The 18,633-nt window shown below is 41.3% G+C and overlaps 1 protein-coding gene across 1 annotated transcript in view; it reads right to left on the bottom strand.

The window, feature by feature from the left end:
• Positions 1-990: 990 nt before the first annotated feature.
• Positions 991-18,633, bottom strand: part of STMN2 (stathmin 2) — a 41,573-nt gene continuing 23,930 nt past the window's right edge. Inside the window, exons 2-5 of the mRNA XM_069779560.1 lie at positions 16,071-16,166; positions 15,261-15,433; positions 5,233-5,424; positions 991-2,348 (exon numbers count right to left, since the gene is read on the bottom strand). Of these exons, the coding sequence (XP_069635661.1) occupies positions 2,289-2,348; positions 5,233-5,424; positions 15,261-15,433; positions 16,071-16,166 (521 nt within the window). The 3' untranslated portion in view covers positions 991-2,288. The remainder of the gene's footprint in view (positions 2,349-5,232; positions 5,425-15,260; positions 15,434-16,070; positions 16,167-18,633) is intronic.

The raw sequence follows: 18,633 nt of genomic DNA, 5'->3' as shown, positions 1-18,633 counted from the left end.
TGCCGTTGGGAAACGAAACCAAAATCCAGGAGCCCTCCAACCAAGATCATGGACCTTAAACTGAAATATAAACTTGACTGAATGACCTTTTTCACTGGGGCTTAAAGCAACATACAAAATTTGAAGGCTTGGTGACATTGAAGCTCACGACATCCAGATTCAAAGTTTGCTGTCTGGGTTCTCTGCCAGGTTTACTTCTCCTAATTTTGCCAGAAAGACAAGGAATTTAGGCAAGGAAACCCAGCTGCCATAACAAGGTGGAGTACTTTCACTCTGTGGTACAGAGCTCACTGCACGCAGAAGAGCTTGCAGCCTTGCGCCCGGATCAGCTTCTGCTGCTTTTTGACTGTGGGCCAAGTCTTCCAGGGACACAGCTTGGCTCCGACTGTTGCAGATCTGGAGCCATCTCTCCAAAAGAGCAAGTAAATGATGCCACTTTCATGACTTCAAATCAGAAAACTCAATCACCTGTCCAGTTCTAAACGGGATCCGATCCAATTTTGTATCTCAGCTCTGCAGCTCAGCAGCTTCCCTAGCTATTTGGTGTTTTTCAATAAATCCTGTAAATGAATCCCTTTTACCCTGAAAATCAGTGTGTTGAGAGCCAGAATCTTGCTGCAGCTATTCAGGTATGTACCCAGGTTACATTATTCACTTTTCTTTCCCCAAATTTCTTTTTTTCTCCCCCCAATATTGAGACAGGATTAAGGTTTGCATGTGCATGTACGTGTAGCTAGTTCTCTTTTTTAATAAACTCAGTGCTAGAGGTCACATTTATAGGCTTAGTTTATATGGTAATCTTTAAAAACAACCAGCCTAAGCACTGGAAAACACATAGCAGGGGTCAGTCCCGTATTAGCAGAGAAATAGGCTTGGTTTATTAATACGTCTTATCTAAGACTCATTTCCATGCTTTTATGACTACATTAGGTTTTCACCTCACATGGGCACATGTCAGAGAAGTACTGGAGCGAGAGAAGAGACAAGCCCTTTTTCAGTTCACAGAACCCCAATTCTTTATTAATCACAGCTTGCTCACAATGACATACAGGAAAATAGCACTAATGAAGAGTAGAATATGCAGGCAGCAACCTCCAGGGGGGTAGGGACAACTTCAAAACTGCAGCTATTTTGGGGATGATGTGTTAGGTTTGGTGATACTGTACTTGGCACAAGCACCCTGTCTAGTCATTCCTCCTGCTTCAGCCCTCTTATTCCTAGATGTCTGTCACTAGGTAGGGTTGGCTAACACTGAAGAGTAAAGGTCATGACAAATGGAAGTCAGCAGTGTCAAAAAAAAGGTAACAACTGGCTCATGGGTTCCAGGTGAAATATTCGGTAGCTTCTTGTACTATTGCACATGTAATGTGGTAGCATCAGGTAAGTATCATAGATCATGGCACCTACAGATAAAGCCACTTGATGCTATCTATTAGTTGCTCCATCAATAAATTTTCAGGTGGTGAATTAAGCTCACTTTACAATTAGCATTTGTATGGCTGTTTGGCATCATCCAGAATTTGTCATAGCTTGATGGTTACGATGTGCCTCTTAAATTTGCCTCAGACTGATCCCACTTGCTTTCATTCTGTTGCACAGCTGTATTTGTTGCCTCTCGCCTCAAAAACCAGAAGCAACAAGTACTGCACGTGGCAATTTAACCTCAATTGTATAGCACACTACAGAGTCCTGTAGCGTTAAGTTGCATTTGAAGAAACTACGTTTTAAGAGCCTTTTGTCTTGGACAGCTGAATGTGAAATCACAATACCTGTGATCTAGTCACTGTTTCAACAAAGCTTATTGATGGCAAAGCAGTCTAGTTTATTAGGCAATGACTGGTCTCTAGCACCATAGAACTACTACTGACCTCGTGGTGGGTTGGAATGAAAGTCGCAGGGAATGGAATTAGACGTGAGGTGCTTCAAATGAACAGACCCAGCAAATTCAACCGAGTGGAAATAGACAACATCAGAAGCCTGTTACAGGACATGTAAGATTATGAAATAACTTGCATAATGCAATACTTGTATTTTTTAACAAAAATGTAAGTATTTACAAAATAAGATCCAAGTTTTTTAAACATCAAGCAAATCATTCTGCAAAGAGACCGCACTGGTTTTGTTTTTATTTTTGTTTCTTTTTTAAAGTTTTTTATTGAGTTCTTGATTTTTATTTTTTTTTTAAACCATGTCATACATTTCCCATACTGATATCGCATGATCCATAATAATATAGGCGGGGGGAGTTTACTAACGGTGGGGATGGGTCACATCCACCATTGCTGTTTTCAGCCAGACAGTTCCACCTGGAGCTCCTTGTTTCTACGGACCTCTGCAGCATGCCTCTCCTGGAAAACATCAAGAAAGGAAAAATCAAATCTCTTTCTCATTCCGCCTGCCCAGGGATGCTCCTGATGACAACCCATGTATGTTGTGCATTTGATGCTTGTGCCAAACTTGTTTCACAGCACAACCATCTTTAAAGGATGCAACTCAGGAGAGGTGTCATCCACCAGACCAGCCTGAGGCCAGTTCAGTGCTTACATTCCACTTCTGCTCTGGAGCTCAGTCTTTTATTTGATATGCCCTTATAATCCTCAGCACCTCACAGAGTTTCATTTTAAAGTTCCACATTGAGAGGTGCTGCTTGCAGCTATATAAGATGTGCCATGTGCTCACATTTGCCCTTTGAATTCCTAGATGTTAAACTAAATCTAGGGAAGGATGAGTGGGCTTGAATTAATTGCTTGCACACTGTATGCAGAAGAAGTGTTAGTTACTGTGTTATCTGTAGTATTTAGGAACCATAAATAAAGGTCCAAGAATTTAGTTCCACCAAGATGTGTCAATCCGAACATCTCAAACACCCCCTTAGACCGAATGATGAAGCTAGTTGTCCTCTCCATTCTTTCTCTGGCTCTGATGGAGAAGGGACAATGTTACCAAAGGTCAATGCTGAGCCCTTCTGTCTACTTTCAGCCATGTTGTCTTCCCTTTTACAAAAGCAGTCATAATTAATTTAGACTTATTTGAGCCACTGTATATTCAGATACTTCCATGGAAATAGGCCTGTGGTCAGGAACAACAGCTGTCAAATGAATTTAGGAACGTTCTACTTAGGGTGTTTATAAAACTATTGTTTTTGGCAGCTTCTGGGTTTTAGAGTTTTTGGTTTATGTCTCTCTCCTTTCAACTGTCAAACTATCAGACTTCTACCTCTTATGTCTGATCACTGAAAAAACCCCCAGACAACCAAATTACAAGCACTACAGAAGTCACCACAGAAGCAAACATCCATCCCTAGCTGACTTCAGTTTAAGGCATTCTCTAGGTATCTCCATGCATTAGAGGGTCTTCTACGGTAAAAAATTCACAGAAGACAACAGTTATCTTTTTATTGTCTGAGTTGGGCTATGGATCACAGGCCAAGACAGCTTATTGCACCAAATGAACCTGTAAATCACAGTTCTTATAAGATCCGTAATTGTGAATGCTAGATTTCATAAGGTACTCGTTCCTCGGGGCTTCTATTAACTGCAGTATACAGAAGTTATCTTTGATTGCAGGAACTTCTAGATACCAATACCTCATGGTGTCCACAGTTCTGTGTAACTTTTGAAGATTTGGACCCAGATATCCCACTTATTCTTTTCCTGCATATTCAGGGTTCGCTTTTGTGTTGCCCAAACTGTATAGTCATGCAATTTTTAATTACCAGTCTGTACAAATGTTCCCAAATGAGTTATTGTCATCTTTAGTCAGAAGCTTTCTTTGGATTTCATGCCCATATGCTATCATATTGGTGTGGCAACGGGGTCTAACAGTCTGTTAACATTAACCTAGGACAGAGGGATGCTTCAGCTGTCCTTCCCATTTCCTTTTGGACCTCAAGGATGGCTAATTGGCTTTTCCCTTTGTTTTCATAAGCTTTGGGACATGTGCCTGCAAACTAATCCATTGCAAAAACGTCAAGTAATCTGGGTACAGTTCCTAAGCTCAAGAACCATCCCCTTTGTGCAGTTACTTGTAATGTCATCCTTTGGTTTCTGTCGTTCTTTCCTACTCTCCGAGACTTTTGTCTCTATCAAAGAAGCAGAGGTGCTTATGCAGAAGATCTAATTGAAAATCACTGAGAGCTATTTTCTTTCTGTTAGTCAATTTACTAACATATTAGAAAGTTCATCATTGAGGAAACGAGTCATCACTCATGCAGATCTAATTAATTTTTTCTTAACACTTCTAAATCTTAATTCGCATGTTTACCTCTCTTGTGTGGATGGGTTGTTTTGAAGAAGGGCATACTTGGTCCTGCATGGTGGGGTTTGTGATTTACCTGTTTTCTCTGGCTGTACCAAAGATCTCCAAAACAAAACTTACTCTCTTTTAGCTGCAAGACTTATGGAAGAACAGACCCCTTTGATGCATAGGAAAGATTTTTTTCCCCATATTTTTTCGTCTTTCTCCTCTGAAAAACCAAGAACTACAGACATAGGACAATTGTTTGATTTGATGAACGACTTTTCTTAAAAGCCGAAATCTAAACACAAGTGACACTTCATTCGTTCACAGCACTTCTTAAAAGCTAGAAAATCAGCCTTTCTCTGGAAAGGGTCCAGCCATGAATGTTAAGGACCTGGAGCACCTCTCAGTCTCTCCTATGAGGAAAGGCTGAGAGACCTGGGACTGTTCAGCCTGGAGAAGAGAAGGCTCAGCAGGATCTCACCAATGCCTATAAATACCTGAAGGGAGGGTGCAAAGAGGACAGAGCCAGGCTCTTGTCAGTGGTGCCCAGCGCCAGGACCAGAGGCAATGGGCACACACTGAAACACGGGGGGTTCCCTCTGAACATCAGGAAACGCTTTTTCACTGTGAGGGTGACTGAGCACTGACACAGGTTGCCCAGGAATGCTGTGGAGTCTCCATCCGTGGAGATACTCAAAAGCCGTCTGGACTCGGTCCTGGGCAACTGGCTCTAGGGGGCTGGGGACCCCTAGGGGGGTTGGACCAGATGACTTCCAGAGGTCCCTTCCAACCTCAACCATCCTGTGATTGTGTGATTATAGACATTCAATCTTTTACAAAAATGAGTGGTGGTTTAGATAGCCATCAGGGGCTCTGACTTAAAAATCGCTCATGTGTAGCAACCGAGATAAGGGCTACCCACAACATCTCTTCAGAACATTGATTAGATTTTTCTCTCTAGTCTAAGGTGAGGAGTGATGGTGTGGTTACCTTCTCTTGGAGACGTTCAATAAGAGCAGCTAAATTAGCTTCACGGTTTTCTTTGATCTGTTCCATTTTCAGTATCAGCTTTTCCTCTGCCATTTTGCTGAAGTTATTGTTCTCCTCCAAAGCTTTTTGAAGCACTTCTCGCTCATGTTCTCTCTTCTCTGCCAGATGTTTCAGCACCTGGGCCTCCTGGGACTGGAAACAGAGAGACGCACAGCTGTAAAGAAATACTCATGCGGAGCAAAGTAACCCCCATCAGGCCACAGTTCACTGAGTTCAGAAACTGCATAAAGTTTGTTGCTTTGTTGTTATACGCATTGCCTGGAAAGGTCACTTCTGTGTATAAACCAGATTATCTTCAGTAACAGCGGCTTATAGGCGCTGGCTAAATGTGGGGTACATGCCTGAGGCAGCAGCAGAGAAGTGGCCGAAGCACTTCACGAGAAATGCTGTCATGTGTTACTGCCCTGGGCTGCCTTGGTTACTGCAGCTGTTGCTCAACCTCTGACAGCTGCAGTCTTTTAGCTATGAGCATTTTATTTGTAGAGATAGGGGACTGGGGGTTGAAGGTATGTACAGTGTTAAAAGGGAGGTTGCCGACACAGGAGAGGTGCATCTTTTGCCTAGGTTGGACTATCCTTTTAAAGTACTTGAATAGTTAGTAACAGGCTTTGAAGTTTACTGTTGTGAAAGACAGACAGAATCAATTCAGACAATGTTTTTTTCCCATGATATTTATGTTTGGCTTCATCTCACTGGTGAGGAAAGGAAAAAATGGGTTTATTCTGTGGAAAATAACAAAAAAAGCTATTTTTAGTTAAAAGTTCAAATTTTGCAAGGAAGATGAAAACTGCAGCTGGGGGTTAAATGGATGCATCCTATGCGCAATACTGTGTTATTCTTCTTTGTAAACGCATTGCTCAGAAGCATCAGCTTTGTTATTTATCTTAAATCAAATTACTAACATGAAACCACTAATCCTAGGAGAGAAGCCAAAGCACTTGCAGCATTGGACCTATCCTCCAGGCAAGTCTAGTCGAAAAGACAGTATGTTTCAGAGGGGTTATTTGGAAATGATGAATAACATTGTACGCTTTTGGATAAAATAAATTAGAGGGAGCATGAGAAGCAAACAGAAAACGGGGAATGAAATATGGCTCTGGGAAGCTAAGTGCGTATTTCAGTGCAGATCACAGTGCACTGTTGCCATTGTTATCCACAAAAATGAATTAGTTTAAGACCTAAATTAAGGGCTTTAACCAATAATTACAATTAGCGGTAATGAATCCTATTAAATTCTGTTGCGTGGCTTTAAATGGAGTGAAAAAGGCTGCAATTCTTTTACATGAGCGAGATCCAGCTAGGAGGAGAAAACAAGTATTTTAACGAAGGTAAGATACACATAAAGCCAAATGCACTGATAAGGCAAATTAAGCAGATTCTAGAAAATGCTGCAAAAGCCAGGCAGAACATCTTGCAGCAAGACACTGGAGTAAAACATATCTGGCTTTGAAAGGTTGTAATGGCTTGCCTGAGATCAGAGGAAAGAGCTACTTTCATCCATCTTGGCCACTTAATGTATCTGCTTTCACCTCTGGCCTGGTTGCAGTAAAGGGCTCATTTCTCAAACTGTGATCCCTGGAGCACTTGCGGATGGAAACGGTCTACTGAAATGGCTGGTACCTTACAAAGGCTCTTCCTGGCTCTCACCTCCACTGTAGCGTATGCTGAACATGAAGTAGCAGAGCAAACATTTTTCAGATCTTTGGCTCAGAGAAATAACCGCTCTGCAGGCCGAAAGATGTTGCAAATGGGAACAAAATGACCCCAGAGAGATGCAGCCAAAAGCAGAGGGAGTTTCACTGGTGGAGAATGGAAGGAGGATGAGCGAAAGGGAAGAAGAGCTGGGCAAAGAAGGAATTTTGTAGACTAACTGAAAAATCATAGAAGCCCCATAAGTTTAACAAAACCACCAATAATTTCAATAATAATATAATAAAAATAAGTTATTTTGAAGCACAATATTTGATTTCAGATACTTAGCATTTAAGATTTATTTAACTGTAGGCTATTTCAAAATGAAAAAAAGTTATTTTGAAAGATTTGGTACAACATAAAACTGAAATAATTGAACATCTTCATCCATTTTTGGACGAACTTGGGTGGCTCAGTTTGACCAGTGCGTGTGAAGTTGTTCTGCATTTTCTGTTTAATTTAGTATTCAATGGCAACCTTTCATCTACTTTTGGAAAAGTTATTGTCATTAAATTTTGGTTGCTGCTGATACGAATTTTGTGAACCCTTTGCTTAAGTGATCTAAAAGTAACTTTGATAATCTCAGTATCTATTCCCCTTCCTATTGGGAATTTGAATAGAAAAGGGACTATGATACCAATTGTAATTTCCTTCCCCATGAAATGTTTAAGAAGTGACTTGTTAATTTGAAAGGCTAACATTTCATGGTGTTTACATATGTATATATAATGTGTTATAAAATCAAACCTTTGCAGATTTGGAAAACAGACATTTCCAAGGACATAGCCAGGGCCTGTAGAGATGCTATAATACAAAGTAAGATTTGGACTGTGCCTATAACCAGCATTTTTTTAAAAGAGCCTTGGCTTTCAACAGGAGGTAGCAAAATGCCTTTGAGACTTTGGGGCACTTGCCCATTTTTCAGGATTTGTTTTCTTCCATTCAAACCCTTTGCCTTCTGGAACTACTTCTTATTATCATAAATCCAGGAAAACAGTGAAAAATTAAGAGTTCCATATCAAAGCACACACAGTTCTGGAGGCTACACTAGAAGACAACACATTAAAAAATAATTTTTCCACTAATGCATGATAATGAAGAAAATCCTTATACTCTAATTCAGTATTTACCGGATGCAAATTGTGTTGGCAGCAGTAAGAGTCTGAATGAAAGCTAAACCAGGGCTCAGAAAGTGACTGCACACCTCTAATGCGATTTTCCTTTACGATATGCCTTAAATGGCATTCCTTTTCCTCAGTCAAAATGTTCAAGGTACCCAGGACTGGTTCAAAACAAAGGGACCCCCCCTCTCCACCACAGAACATCCATGGGGTAGAGTCTCATTTAGACTGACATCCCTCTTCTAATGCTGTTGTATGCCAGCTGTGAGTCTGCCTGTTTCCCTGGTGTTCAGACCATTTTTTAAATCCCCTTATGACAATTTTGGAAAGCAGTTGGTATGTTTTTGTACTGGATTGTCAAACGATTTTCTGTTTCCAACACGTTTGGCAGAAAAACTTGGCCACCCTGTCTGTTCAAAGTCTACTACACATCCAGAAATGGGTAGATGAATGACCCCAGATACCTAGCGGGGCTGGGATTAATAGACTCCCTTTGTTGTTTGTGTTGGCTTTTAACTGCTGTGTTTGGACTCCCACGGTCTTGATACAGGATTCCAACATACGTAGGAAGTTTTTATTCCAAGTTTATTTTCAACATTGTATTGTTTGAAGTGCTGGAAAGGGTATTTTCAAATCCTTGATAGTCCATGTTCTAACATACTTGTAATTGGCTTACGGTAAGTGCTTCTTGTATAGTTGTTGTGAGAAAATCAGTAAAAAAGGCTGGAAATGGGATGAAAGATAAAGATTAATAAGGAGACAAAAGTATGAAATGGTGGAGAAAGAAACAAGCAGTACTCAAGGGGGAATATCCAGAAGACTCTTCTTAAATATAACAAGGCATAATCAACGCAGCTACAGCTGCAGCATCTAATGCTCGATGTGGAGGAATAAAAATGTTGCAAAACATTCCTGGTACAGATACCTACAAATGTACTGCTGTGCTAAAAAGATGGCTAATGCAGGCAAACTCCTATGATGTTCAAGTCATATTTCTAAAAGATCATGTGCACCCTCAGTTTGCAGAGATGACTGCCTCAAAAGGAAATCCACATCTCATACTTAGCCGGCCAGAGATAGATGCAGACAACTAAACACTCCCTTCATGAGCAAAATTATTTATGGGAACTGGCTTTGGAGATACATGTATTTTTTAATTATTACTCACAGGAAGAAAATTCTACTTATCTGAGTAACAGGTGCTTTATTTTCTCACATTTATCTATTTTTCTTTGACATGTACATACAAATATTGAAGTAATTTATGCAGAGATAAAATTACAGGATTACTTTTAAGCAAGAAAGGGGCTCAGACAACTGCTTTTAAACTGGAAATTTCAGCTTGTATGCATTCACCTTAGTTACCAGGATCCTTACTTACTAGGATGTATGAGGCGTGCTACCGGTCATGAGAACTCCACTTTCATAACACATTCATTCACTGGCTGGATTTTTTAAAATTCAATTGTTCAGCAGAAGCTGCATTAATTCTTCAGTGTTTTATGTATTTAAGAGATGCTATTAATGGAGCAGAATGTGAAGACAGGATTAAAGGCTCCTACTGCAATGTAAATGCCAAGGTGAAGCCTAGGCATTAACCAGAAGGAAATGGTGACTTGAAATAGCGATGTTTTCAGGGGAAGGAATTGAGGTCGAGATTTTCCCACATAAAAGCAAGGGAATGGACTCGAGTTAGACCTCATTCATGGCACTGGCTTCTTCAAATCTCTGCACGGTTACATCCTATTCTTCACTGGGAATACTACTATTTGTACTACATTAGCACCTGTTCTGGCTTTTGTGAGAACTCACTGTCCCAGGGAGTGTGCAAATACACAGGGAGAGGCAGTTCCTCTCCCAAAGCAAGGACAGTCTAAAGAGACACAAAGAAGAGGCGGATGCTCCTGCGAAGAAGTGAAATGGCCGTACCGCACGAGAGTCAGAAACATCTAAGCTGTAACCGTAGGTGAAGTCCTGCTTCTACTGAAACTAGATGGTGCAAAATTTTGCTTGAATTTAGATGAGGGTCTTTTTTTTTTGTCCAGTCTGCCAAGGGACCGTTGGGCCAGGGCTACTAAGAACGTGAAGAAGAGTAAAAAAAAAAAAAAAAGAGTCCATCCATGATGTGATTCAAGAAAACTCTCTCTTCCTCAACTGGCACAAAATTCCTGCTCTGAGGGTTCACCCATGGGGGTGAACAAGGCATGTTGGAGGGATGCAAGAGGTACCGCCTGAGCCCTCTGTCTGATGCTCCCCTACCTGCTGATGAGGCATTTTGTGATCTGCTGCAGTTTGAGGCCTGGCTTTTTAAGGTTAATGAAGATCAATGTCAAGTTTTTCTTATGATCGTTCATTAACAGCAAAGCCCATGGTAGACTGTGGGGACAAGCTTTGCCAGCACTGGGATGCAATCTGCCTCTGCTCATGACTCCATGTGCTCCAAGACAGACCCTGGTGTCTCACACCAAACCCTCTCCTAGCTGGTAGCAAACATCTTCCTGCAGGCACATATTCCATAGGCTTACGCTTTTTGGATGAGGAACTGTGAAGTGGCTTGCAGTTTTTGCTATCTTTTGTAAACATTAGGGGTTAAGCACCATGTATGGAAATGCTACGGTGTAAATCAAAGTGCAGCAGAAACACCCAGTTCTGGTGCTGATTCCACACGTATTACTGGGACTTTACATGGAAAAGCACTTCCCGCTGTATTCCACCTCTGCACGAGCACAGCCGAGGGCCAGCAGGAACAGAAAGGGAGATCAGTAGATGGGCAACACGGGAGGCAAATGTCTTGGGCAGTGCCTGTCGTCCCTCCCAGCCTGCTCACTTACAGATTTGGTGGGAAACAAAGGAGGAGAGCAGGAATGAGTTGGAAGAAGCGAGCAAGCCCCACTTTTGCCAGGGAAGGTGCCGATCCCTTCTCTGCTCCTCCTCTTGCCTGGAGTGGCAGTTTTGTAGGTCCCATGCAATGTCTAGGAGGAAGCATTTGTCCCCCAGCTCCGCTGCCTTCCCTGCCTTGGTGAAGCCTTTTCCCCCAACAGCCTGCTGACCCGTGTGGCAAAGCACGGGTGGCTTTTTCAGTGCCAAAGGAGAGATTAATCAAGAGTATTAAGAAGTGCCTCTGGGCAGGCTGTGGGGCTGGCTCAAAGGGGCAGCGAGTTGGGTGCTGAAGCCCAACGCAGAGTGCGGCCGTGATGCTGGCAGAGACGCCCCGAGCTGACTGCCTGCTGCGGGGAGCACAGCGAGCCTTGCCCAGGCGAGGCTGCTCGGGGGGCTTATCTCGCAGCATTTCATAGTAATGGTATTAAAAACTCATGTAGCTGTAAGTCTACATCCAACAGTATGAAAGTTAAAAAAATATGACTGTTCTCCTGCATTCTTTGTAGCGCTAAGCTCTAAGGACAAGCCGGATTCAATTTCATCCCAATACAAAGCCATTAAAAGGATTTAATTACATACAATTTCTCTCCCATAATCCAAAGTCTTGTAGAAATGTGCGTTCCTTTAGTGCTTCATTTTTATGCTAGTATGTTGAACATGGGCAATAAAGATATATAATTCAACATATGGCTCTTGAAGTCTGTACATCAAGGGTAATAACAACTGAACATTCAAGGCCAACAGGTGAAAATTGATAAAGGTTAAAGATTCTGTAAGAAATAAACTTCTGCTGCATACAATGTCACTGTGTTCTAATTTCTTAAGTGAGAAGGATGAAAAGATCTTTCTGATTATCCACCAAGGTGGAAAAATATAGCACACATATGGCAAAAAAATAATGGGATAATAACGACATGCTGTAAAGAGGATTCTATAAATGGAAAGGACAAATTTATAACTAGCCCAAATGGGTCTCACTGTGTGGCGCAAAAGGAAAAAATGCCTCAGGTGAAACTCTCAATTTGGTCTGAGAGTATGAGGTCATGACTGTCAAGTGAGGTAGAGAAAAAGGAGGAGAAAAGGAAAGAGCCCTGTAGAACCTTATAAAGGAATAAACAAGAATGATAAACAGGAAACAGCATAAGCAGGAGACTGCTGAAGACCATGTGTTGCTGTAGATGTTCTCATGAGTTTGAAAATTTATTAATGAACATTGTCTAATTAACAGAGCAGAACCTAATTCCTAAACAGTGTGAAATCAATTAGTATTTTTTCTGAAAAGGCAATTCTCATCCATTAGTTATACTTGATTTTAATTAGAACTGTGCTGGAAGGACACGATCTAGAATGGTCATGCCTGACAGCTGTTGTTCAGAGCCTGAAAAGTATGGTAACAACTGCCATGCTGGTTGTCAGAAAAAGTCTGCTTGGTTTGTCTAGCAGCAGAAAGTGGAAGATGCTTAGGGAAAGTGTAGATGAAGTTGAGCAAATCTGCCTGGTCCTTTCCTTGAGATAGATAGATAGATAGATAGATAGAGCTTCCTAGCTTTCAGCAGTCACCAAGTTACATATTTTCTGAGCCAGAGATTGCATTCACATAATCGTTTCCTACAAGGTAGTGCTCTATGAATTTTGCTATTATCTTTTTGAAATAAATAATATTTTAATAATCTCTAAATAGTCTGTGATAACAAATATAGCTCAATTAAACAATACATGAAAAGGTGATTCTCTCTCTCTGTTTTGAAGTTGCTGCCTGGTGATTTCATTGAATGTTTCTTCCCCTTTGGATTCTGTGAAACAGAATATAATTGTTCCTGTTCATCTTCTCATTACCATTCATGACTGTAGACTTCTATCTTATCTTTCATCTGTCATCTCTTTCCAAACTGAAAAGTGGACTATTTAATTTATCTTCTTATGGAAGATTATCTATTCCTCTGATTGCTTTTTTATCCTTCTCTGCACTATACTCTTTTTCAGGACAAAAAATGAAGGCAATAGTTGAGATGTGAGAGCACCAGGGATTTTAACAGTGATATAATGAAGTTTTTTGCTCTGTTCTTTGTTCCTTTCTCAGCAATTTCTGCTGCAATGCTAATGTGGAGGATCTTGTCTATTAAAATAACTCAGTTATATGTTCATTCAAAATGAATATAGTACCAAGGGGAAGAAATGGCAGGTGTCTGTACTGCTATCACTGATTGCCAGTTTATTGCGTAATAAGTTTTTCTTTAGGAAGAAATGAACAGTAATGGAATCAATGAAATGAAATCTCTGGAACATTCAATTTATATTTCCCACTAAGTATATGCATAATATCAGGCTTCTTAATTGCTGCCATTTCATTCTGTGTCCATATCTTTACTTGAGTATTTGTACTCGGTACAGAGGCACTTCGCAGATTGAGTCCTTGGGGCATATCATCTTTGGGTGGGCAGGTGCTAGTGCAAATGCATATTCCTTTCACATACAGTCATGTCCTTTTACTGAAACAAATACTCTGGCAGAAGTATTTCTTTGAAAGAAGCAATAGTGCTAATGTGTGTGCATTAGAAGCATACAGTCTTGTGTTAGCAAGGCAGCAAAAATGGCAACTGTGGCAACACTTCAGTGTTCATCTACGTGAATTGTTCAAATTAGTGAGTTCCAGAACAGTCAGGTTTCACTGCAAATCAAATCTGAGGGCCAGGTTTTAAGCACTTGTCAGTAATCCAGATCTACTGACTTCAGTGGACTCACATCTCACCATACACCAGTGTAATCACTCCATTGGTTTTTTTGGAAGAGACCCTGATCTGGTCTGACAGGGGGGAAAGGAGAATGGAGCTGCTTTTGTTGGAGCTGCTCCATGTGCTGTCTGTGGCATATCTGTTGTCCCTGGTCTTCTGTATACATTTTTGTCCGTATCTGGAAAGATTCTGTAAACGTCAGTTTTAGTAACAAATCACACTGTTTAAGAGATAAATGAAAGGCTTAGAGACATCTAAGCTTGTTTCATTTTCAGATACCCTCTACCAGGGACTCCATGAGCAGGTGGAAGGTTTCTAACTCCAATTTAGCTGGTGCAAGCAGATTTGCCACAAAATAACTTTGATCACCTGCTTGAAGGACACAGGAAGTCCTTCTATGGCTCTTGAGGCTTCTCTGGCTTCTGTGGCTCTCCTTTTGTGCCATAGCAAAAAGAAACATGAATTAAGCAGGACAATATATTACCACATCTTGAGTTTTCTGTGGTCATTGCAGCCAGCCATGACTTTCCTGAAATACTGCAACACAGCATAAACACTGGGCCCATGCAGAACACTGCTGATTTCCAGACTGGCAATTCAGGCTGGCTATGGTGAGTGTGTCCTTGGCTTCGCCTGTCATCCCCCAACTTACCTGACCTTGAATTTGGCCTTTTATCTTCTGCAAAAAAAAAGCTATCTGGGCTAGCTCTGACTTAGAGCAAACAAAGACCTCTTCAACACATCAGTCATGATGAAAGCCAAAGAAACAGTTAATGTGGACTTCCTGCTGTATGCACCCTGCATTCGTGCTAACCTTTGTGAAGAAGGTGCAACAACCCTTCCAAACCCTGTGTGGCAAAACTTCTTGATTATGAAACAGGGTTTTAACATTATGGGTAAGGTCATAAAGAAGGGAAGACTTAGTCTGTAGATAACCCTACAAGGCCAACTTCCAGCACTATTGAGACTGACTGCTAGAAATGCCTCTCTTAGTAGCTGGACTATGCGTAGCGTCTTCATTCAAGCGTGTGGTGAACGATTCAGAATGCTCTTTATTCAGCGCTGACATGCCTTCATACTGCAAAAATAAGGCATTTTAGCTGCCTCTGGCAGGCCTTGTCAGTAATTTCCATGGGCGCTACAAGGAATCAAGATCCGGCAGCCCAGACAGCAGCTGTTTGAATTGCACATCCATCTCTTAAACTTAAGACACCAGAAGAATTGCACTGGTTTTCAGCAACTATTACAGATGCTCTGAATGAATCACTCACTCACACTCACACAATAAGCATGCATATTTGAACCCACTTGGGCCTCCTGTCCAAAGCTATCTGTATTTTCTGACGCATACTTCCCAAGCATCAAAACCAGTGAGGTTTGTTTGCAAGCTGCTGAAAGAAAATAAACTCATTTGTTCATTCAAACATGTTAATAATTTTTGTCCATGAAGGCCACTGTGGGTTAGTGATGGCAATGGAAACTTGGCTGTTATTCTGTACACTAAGTCAGGTCTAATTACTAGCATTTTTTTAAGGAAAGATACCTTTCTCCTCTCCTCTGCAGCCTCCAGCTTTTTCTGGATCTCCTCGAGAGAGAGTTCTTTCTTCTTTGGAGAAGCTAAAGTTCGTGGTGCTTCTGAGACCGGAGAAGGCGGCTTTAGGATCAGTTCAAAGGCCTGGCCCGAGGCACGTTTGTTGATTTGTTTCACTTCCATGTCTGCACAATAAAGTGAGAAATGGTAAGCCCTTCAATACCTCAGTGGTATTGAGGAGAGAAGCAGCACAGATGTTAGTGTGGGATCAGAAGTACAGACAAAAGATTTAGGATTTTTGCCTTGGGCATTCCAAATGCAATGGCAGATTATGGGCTGAAAACTGTTCTCAGGAGAAGTACATTCCATTTTATCTGTAATAGCTTAATTATACCTTAATCTCATAAAGATAAAAATTTACAGCAGTTTTGGAAGCTTATTGGTGTTCTGTGTCATTTCACACCTCCTGTGAGCAATGCCCAAGCTGATTAATTTTTTAAGCTTGCTTTCATCTTTTCTTGGTCTCCTTGGGAATTATGTCAGCTGTGAAGAGCTGTAATTCTCAAATGGGTAGTAGGAAAAGTACAGCTCAGTATGAGAGGGCTAGCTTTATGAGTTTAGTTAGTTGCTATTAGGAACAATATCCAGCATCATGGGTAATACACAATCAGTAGATAGTAATAGCCCAAAGCAGCAAATAAATTGTTACATCAGCAAAATATCCACTGACTAACACTATGGACTGGGATGGTGAAGTGAGTCATTTCCCAGCACTAGCACATTATCTGACCTGCAGGACGATTTCCAGTGAAAGCCACTCACCATCATATTTATAGATGTTCATGTTGCGAGGTTCCGGGTAAAAACAGGAGCAGATCAGAGAGAGCATGGACAGCTCCTTCATCTTTTCCTTGTAAGCTGAAATGAGAGATCTTGTTAGCATGCTTCACTTCCCCAGCTCCTCCTTAGTGAACCTCTAGCTGAGGTGGCTGGCTGGGTACCAGCAAATCTGGTCTATCACCCATCTGGCAGATTTCTCTAGAATATTTACCTTCAACTATTTCTTCTGAACATTGAGCCTTTATCAAATCACACATGAAATGCTCGGTACGGCAGGGACTGCTTCTGATCTCCTACATGACCTCAGACTTGGGTGTAATGCAGACCATTCTCTCTGGTTTATAGAAAGTGGATATGGCTACTAGGAAATGTATTTAGCATTGGAAGAGTGCCATGACTACACTCTCTCCTGGCAGGTGGAGAGACATGAAGATCTTACAAATTCTCTGACGTATCCAAATGCAATTGAGAACAGCTCTGAAATGCTGCCCATGTGTTGCCATAGGCAGATGCTAAAGACATTATCTGTTACAAATGAAAATGTCATCCAGATAATTAAAAATGAAACCAGAAATGAGGATACATTTATCAAATCCTTTGCATAATGTCCTTAATATGCGTAATGACTTGAAAGAAAGCTTTTCCTTCTTCATTTACTGGCCAAAACATGTCGCTTCCATACTCGGGTCTAGTTTATATCACTTGATGCAACAAATACCCTTGTACTTTACCTTTACAGTGTTACCTTTATTGACTTTGTAATGCCTATAGGCCCCAGTCATGGACTGAGGAGGAGTTCGTCTAGAAATGGTGATACCAATACCTAACCATTATACAATGTTCTGCATTCACCCCTTCTAATTGCTATCATCCCAGCTTGTAAGTAGGAAAATTCTCTTGTATCTGGTCACTTGGCAAGTCAATGACAGAGCCCAGACTAAAGCTAGCTCTCCTGGGTCCTGGAGCAATACCCTAGCCACTGCCCACACTGCATAAAGTATATATGTTGGCAGGCGGGAAGGGCATTGCTTCAAAATTCATCCTGGCACACACAAATCCCTGCTATTATCAAAATCATATCTACAGAGGCAAACACACACTTGCTGCCAGCATGTGAAAACATGGCTTAAAATATAACTGTGGCTGAAAGTGTTGTACTTAACAGATTAGACCAAATTAATCCTTGATGTTACTAAAGGAAAATTGGACAGCCCTTTGATCGTCAAATTGTGGATACCTATGAAATTGTCATTCAGCCTTTCTCATGGATGCTCTTGTGCTTTTTGAATTTGTTTTTCCTACTCAGAAAGGCCTCTGAAGTTGATGAAGGCTTCAGAGCCTTTGGGTGCTGCTTGGTGGTATTTGAATGATCCATCAGTTTAGGAATTAATTTCTAGCTGTCAGTGGATGACTGATTAATCTAATTAAGCTTTGCATGGGGATCTCTAATCATGGACACTAAATAACCCACCTAAAGGACATACAGCTTTTTGGAAACAATTGGTGAAAGCCAGCATCTCAGGTCAAGAGTGCACTGAAGATTTTGCTTTCTGTGAACCGAGGCTGTCAAGGAAGCTTGGACTTGACAAGTTTTTTGGTTTGAAACATAAGTACCAACTTGCAAGGAGTAACTCAGAAATCTTCTGAAGACACAAGTCATGCCCAACTGATGTCTGTTAATAGTCAAACATGATATGTTCATTCAGGCCTCCATCCAACAAAGCATTTAACCGCCTGCATAATTCTAAGCACACAGGTGTGGTTGTCCGGACTGTCCTTTGAGGAAGGCTTGCCCAGCCAGCTGCCCACACCACCAAAACTGCATCCTTTTCAGCAGGGAAGTTGTGGAGTGGGAGCACACGAGACCCCGCACGCTGCCCGGGAGGCTGGTAGACATACAGAAAACGGATGCTGGGTTTCGTGGTGAGGACATGGCCATTGATGACACAAGCTGAAAGCTACATGTTCTTGAACAAGGTCTGCTGAATCCCTGCTACAATGTATACCTTGAAATATCTTTATAGAAAGAGGCATGCAAAGCAGTGTCCCAGGAATCCTGCCTTTTGGGGCCTTTGTTATTATTTTTTATCTTTGCTTGACATTGAATATGTCTTGTTTTCTAACAGCATTTAAAACAATTGGAAAAAGGTGTTTGTTCTCCCAGCTTGTCATCTGCAAAACATGGCTGGAGAAAGATAAGGACGTGCTCAGCTCTCTTTCCTTTCGGAACAATAGCTGCACTGAAAGCATGCTGGCGAAATCATTGTCCTATTTCATTCTGGCCACTGACAGAATTAGGATGACTTTCCATGCTTTACAAGCATTACATTTTCTTTTTTCATGGTATTGATTTAGTCTCCATTTGCCCTAGAAAGTCCTTCAACCATAATCAGAACTTGGCTTGAATACTCACAGAAAGTTCTGGAGGCTGCTGGGAACCAACCAACCTGCCGTGTTGACAAGTACTGGTTTTCCCGTTGGGAGACTTAAGGGCTGAGGGTCTCAAAGGAACTCAGAGGAAGAGCTACACAGCTCCTCAGGTGTC

This window comes from Haliaeetus albicilla, chromosome 3, assembly GCF_947461875.1.
Source record: "Haliaeetus albicilla chromosome 3, bHalAlb1.1, whole genome shotgun sequence".
NCBI classification, from domain to species: Eukaryota; Metazoa; Chordata; class Aves; order Accipitriformes; family Accipitridae; genus Haliaeetus; species Haliaeetus albicilla.
The sequence above is the reverse complement of the archived record's forward strand: the minus strand, read 5'-3'. Positions and strand labels throughout refer to the sequence as shown.